The sequence below is a fragment of the Gossypium hirsutum genome, chromosome A07, assembly GCF_007990345.1.
Source record: "Gossypium hirsutum isolate 1008001.06 chromosome A07, Gossypium_hirsutum_v2.1, whole genome shotgun sequence".
Taxonomy (NCBI): domain Eukaryota; kingdom Viridiplantae; phylum Streptophyta; class Magnoliopsida; order Malvales; family Malvaceae; genus Gossypium; species Gossypium hirsutum.
In genome coordinates this window covers 67,702,239-67,706,912 of record NC_053430.1, presented here as the reverse complement: position 1 = coordinate 67,706,912, position 4,674 = coordinate 67,702,239, and the positions used below count along the sequence as shown (strand labels likewise).

General features: G+C 33.5%; 1 protein-coding gene across 1 annotated transcript; it reads right to left on the bottom strand.

Moving 5' to 3' along the window:
- Positions 1-231: 231 nt before the first annotated feature.
- On the bottom strand, positions 232-2,910 carry LOC107955627 (WUSCHEL-related homeobox 13). Its single transcript, XM_016891425.2, has 3 exons — positions 2,502-2,910; positions 997-1,449; positions 232-643 (listed from the first exon to the last, which is right to left on the bottom strand). Exons 1-3 carry the CDS (start codon positions 2,704-2,706, stop codon positions 558-560), a joined length of 744 nt encoding a protein of 247 aa, XP_016746914.1. The 5' UTR covers positions 2,707-2,910; the 3' UTR covers positions 232-557.
- Positions 2,911-4,674: the final 1,764 nt, after the last annotated feature.

Below are 4,674 nucleotides of genomic sequence, written 5' to 3'. Positions count from 1 at the left end.
GTCAATAATGTAGATAATATAAACTATCTACATAGGTTTCTTTTTTGCAAGCATTTATATAAGAATTTTTTTGATCGGAGAGAAATTGATTAATATGAACATTCATTCTAGACTAATACTACATGCAATGGAGTTAAGCTTGCGATTGCACCCACACACTACATTACCCAACCAACATATGTTACACGTCCAAAGTTTTAACTATCAAAATCAAACCAAAGAATCACCAACTCCAACAAAATCAAGCATGACCATATAATTTAATGAACAACTTGCCAAAACATTCATGTAGTTCCTTCTATTAACAAAACAACCAAAAAGAAAAAGTCAAAGCACAATGGCACAATGGCACAATGGCACAATGGCACACTAATATTCATAATTCATACTAGGAAGTCTATTTCCAACTTAACTGCCTCATTTCACGTTCATACTACAAGTATTAGCTTTACTATGTTAAGCATGCTATGGTTCCATGATTAAACCAAGCCACAATCGAGCCTAGTCCACCAACCCGAGTCTCGGATGGCATGTGTGCAGAACCTGGCTGTCATGTCTCACCCTGCCATGCCGTAGTCACCTGCCTGGTCAAAAATGTTGTAGCTCCCAGGCATTCCCATTTTTCCAGACAGATGTTCACCTCCTGCGTCAATTAAATAGGGATGTAATAAGACCACTGGTATTTTGGACTCCTGAAATACAATTACAACCTAGCACCTGCAGACAACGTATTGAGATATCTTTTCTCCTGGAAGAATGATTGGTTTTAACTATAGAGTGGAAGGCATGCCATGAAGCGAGTATATAATAACCGCAGCATCATTTAGATTTGCTGAATTATCTATTCTAACACGCATCCTGAAACAAGACTGCTATCACAAACCATCTTTGCAAGTGGATTTTTCCTTCATTACATTTCAGAAATTTTAGGATCCTCCTACTAGCATCAAAACGTTTTCAATTTACATAGCGATAAGGAGAAGTTAATATGCTAACCGTTGAATGTAGTTGGATTGGACATTACACCCAAGAAATGCAGTTCAGAGGTTATCTCAGGGTTCTGGAAACAGAGATCTTCAGCCCTTGGTGCAGGGTTCTGCCCAGAGAGAAGATTCTCGGGCTTCGTCTTCTTTTCATTCGGTGACTCGACTTCTGTCTCTAGTTCTGATTCAGCATTGTTGGATGATGACCCCAGTTGCTTCCTTTTAGACCGAGCCCGTCTATTTTGAAACCAGTTATAGACATTTGTTTCAGAAATTTGGCCATGCTGGCTCAGTTCTGAGGTTATCTCTTTGATCTTTTGCTTGCTTGGAGTTCCAGTCCCCTGATCAAAGATTCGTTCCAGAATCTGAAGCTGCACTGGAGTTGGAGTCCACCGCTGTCTAGCAGTAATTTTGTGACCAGCAGATGTCATTAACGGGTCACAATACAGGCTCCCCAGCCTACCACCTGCAAGACAGATGATTGTTTCCTTTACTTTTAGTTTTTCAATAGCCAAACATTGAGTCTTAGAAAATCAAATATTCAGTCACAAGAAACCATTTCAAGATATCCAAGTTAAACTGCATTAACATCAGTTCCTAATAATTCATAATGGGTATAAAGGCTAAATAAATCCGACAAGATCAACAGAGACAGAACTCACTATATCCTAACTCTCATAACAACATATTCATGTACAACACTTCCAATGGTGCCATCAATTGTAAGCCAACACAGGAAGAAAGAGCCAACAACCATGTGGTCTGTTGGTGGAGTATTATAAGAATCAATCATTGGCAACCTAAATTATTTGATAAAGCATTGTTCTGATATTAAAGTTGTCACAAAGAAGGAAAAGACTACAATTGGTAATAAGGACTTGGGTTCGACTCTGTTTAAGCGCCAAACCCGGTTCAACTCGGAATGTTGTCTGGTTGAATGTGTGTATTAGACCGATATATATATTGGTAATCGGGAAACAGATAAGCATTAAATTGGTATTTAACTCATTCAGCACTGGAAGGGAGGAATTATATTTAGGATAAGCAATAACGAGGCAGAGGAAGAGAATAAAGCACCCAATTCAGTACATGAAATTGACCCAACTGAACCAAACATTTAATAATGGAAAAAGCAGTGTTAATTTGTATAGAGGTCCCTGAAATCATTCAGCAATTTCATTCAATCTAGGAGCAAAAGTAATTAATTTTAATAGTACGTAGGAAGAAAAGACGATGAATGAAACCAAAAGGCTAAAAACAGAAAAAAAGTGTGCAGCTAAAGCCAATGCCATAGCGATTCCATCATCACTTCACTTAGAAACACAAGACCCATGGGGCAAAAAAACAAAAAAAAAAAAAGGACCCTCGGAAACCAGCAACATCCATTTTAGAAAATGACAAAAAGGAAGAGAAAAGGTCATGATATGAGATGAGAGAAGCCAAAAATGAAAGACACCATGAAAAAAGTTTGAGCATGACATGCATAGAACAATATAAGGGGAAAAGAAAGGGAGAGGCCTGCGAGATCTTGCTGGGCAGTGAGGTTCTTATGCATCTCAACGAGCTGCTCACAAATGGCGGCATAAACAGCAATTTGCTCTCTGAGAGTCTCCAACTGTTCATCGGTCATCACTTTGACATACATTACTCCACCATTATTCACATTTACATTCAAAATCTCTCTCTGGTTTTGATTCTCTTGATCTTCCCATTCCATTATCATGATTTTTTTTTTCTTTTTAACTTTCACTCATATCATAACTCTATCAACCTATCACGATTTATCTGTCATGTCTTTTGTCTGAGGAAGGGAAAGTCAGTGGTTGCTCAGTCCTCACCAAAGCAAATGAATAGAAAAAAAAAGAAAAAGGAAAAAGGTGAAAGTTGAAAGGAGAAAGGAGAAAACTTTGAAAAGTAGGGAAGAAATGGACAAAGAGGGAGAAAATATTGTTAGGATGTTGGCGCTTGGCGGGGCTTAATGCGCTTTCCAGCGTAAGTTAGCAATAAGGTATGTTTTTCCTTTTGACTTTGACTTGGACTGTTTTATTATGGTTAAATTTTGGATTCATATTTTATTAGATGATGACAGCCAAGATAGATTAGAAAAATTAAAATTAAATTTAGGCTTAATTCAAAGGCGAACTCTTAAATTACGCTCTTTATTTGAAACCACAAAGCATTAAAATCTAATTAAACGAAAATAAAATAATCCCTTCTCTCCCGCTCCATTTTTTCTCCTCTCTTCTGTCAAAACATTTTTTTTATCTCATTAATTTGATAGGTTTAATGCTTGGGATTAGTCTGGTGATTGTGGCGAAGAAGAAATAATTGAGAAAAGACGTCAAAGAAAAATTAATTAATTAATTAAAATTTAAAAAATAAATAAATAAAAATATCACACATTTTAATTGACTCTAATTTTTTTAATAGTAAAGACTAACTTTAGCTATGAAATTATATTTTAACTAATAATTAAAAAAATTAAACACTTAATTTATACAAAGAATATAGTTTGAGAGCCAATTACTCAGTTAAGTCTTAAATATTTAATTAATTTTATTTTTAATGATGTCAAAACATTTGTAATACTAAAAAAGCATTTTTCCAATTTCACTATTTTATTATTCATCCAATCATAAACTTACTCTTAGCTATAGGAATGCTACAAGTGATGCTTTTTTTAATCCATCCATGTTATTCACACTCCTATCCAAGTTAAAAAGTTGTTCAAGGCTTTTATATTTATTTGAAAATAGATTTAGGTTTAGTTTTTAGTTTTGGTGAAATTAAAAATAGCGGTAGAGGTGAAATTAATTACTGTAACGATGAGATTGGATAATATAACAGTAAGATTAGAAACAACAGTGGAGTGTGTGTTTGAATTCAAATGCAGTTATAACAGTGAGCTGAAAATAAAAAATGATTATTAAAGACATTATATTATAAATGATATATAATAGAAGTTTTTAAAATTATTTAATATTTAAAAAAATTAATAAATGATTAAAAATTATTACAATTATATTTATTTTTAATAATAATTTTAATAATAAATAATTAAAAATAAATTAAAACTTGAGAAAAATTCAAAAAATTATTTTATTTAATATTTCAAAATTAATCATATATTTAATTATAAGGGCTCAATTCATTATTGAAAGATTATTGAAATTATTGAGCCCTAGAAAAATAAAACATTATTGAAAGATAAAATAATGAAGCAACTCTAGAATAAGAAAGAAAAGAAATAATATATGGGTAAAAGAGGAAAAGAAAAAGCAACTAAAGTTGCTAAATTTTTACTAGACCAAAAGGCTCCAATCTGGATTTAAGCTTCCAGTGAGGTGAAATGCATTTTCATCGAACTAAAAAATGCTTTCTAAACAGCCTTGTGTTTACTAATTAGAGCTGATTATGGGTTGGGCAGCCCGGCCCGGCCTGAAGGCCCGCCTGAAAAATGGGAGGGTTTGAGTAAAAATATAGGCCCGAAAATGGGTTTGGGCAAAAAAACGAGACCCGTTTAGAAAACGGGCCGGGCCTCGGGTAAGATTTTTTGGCCTGAGCCCGGCCCGAATTATATATTAATATATTTTTTATTTTATTTTTAATCATTTTAAAATTTTAATATAACCATTTTTTATTATATTGTCAATTTGTGTATTGTTTTAAGAATTGTTTTAGTATCATTTTT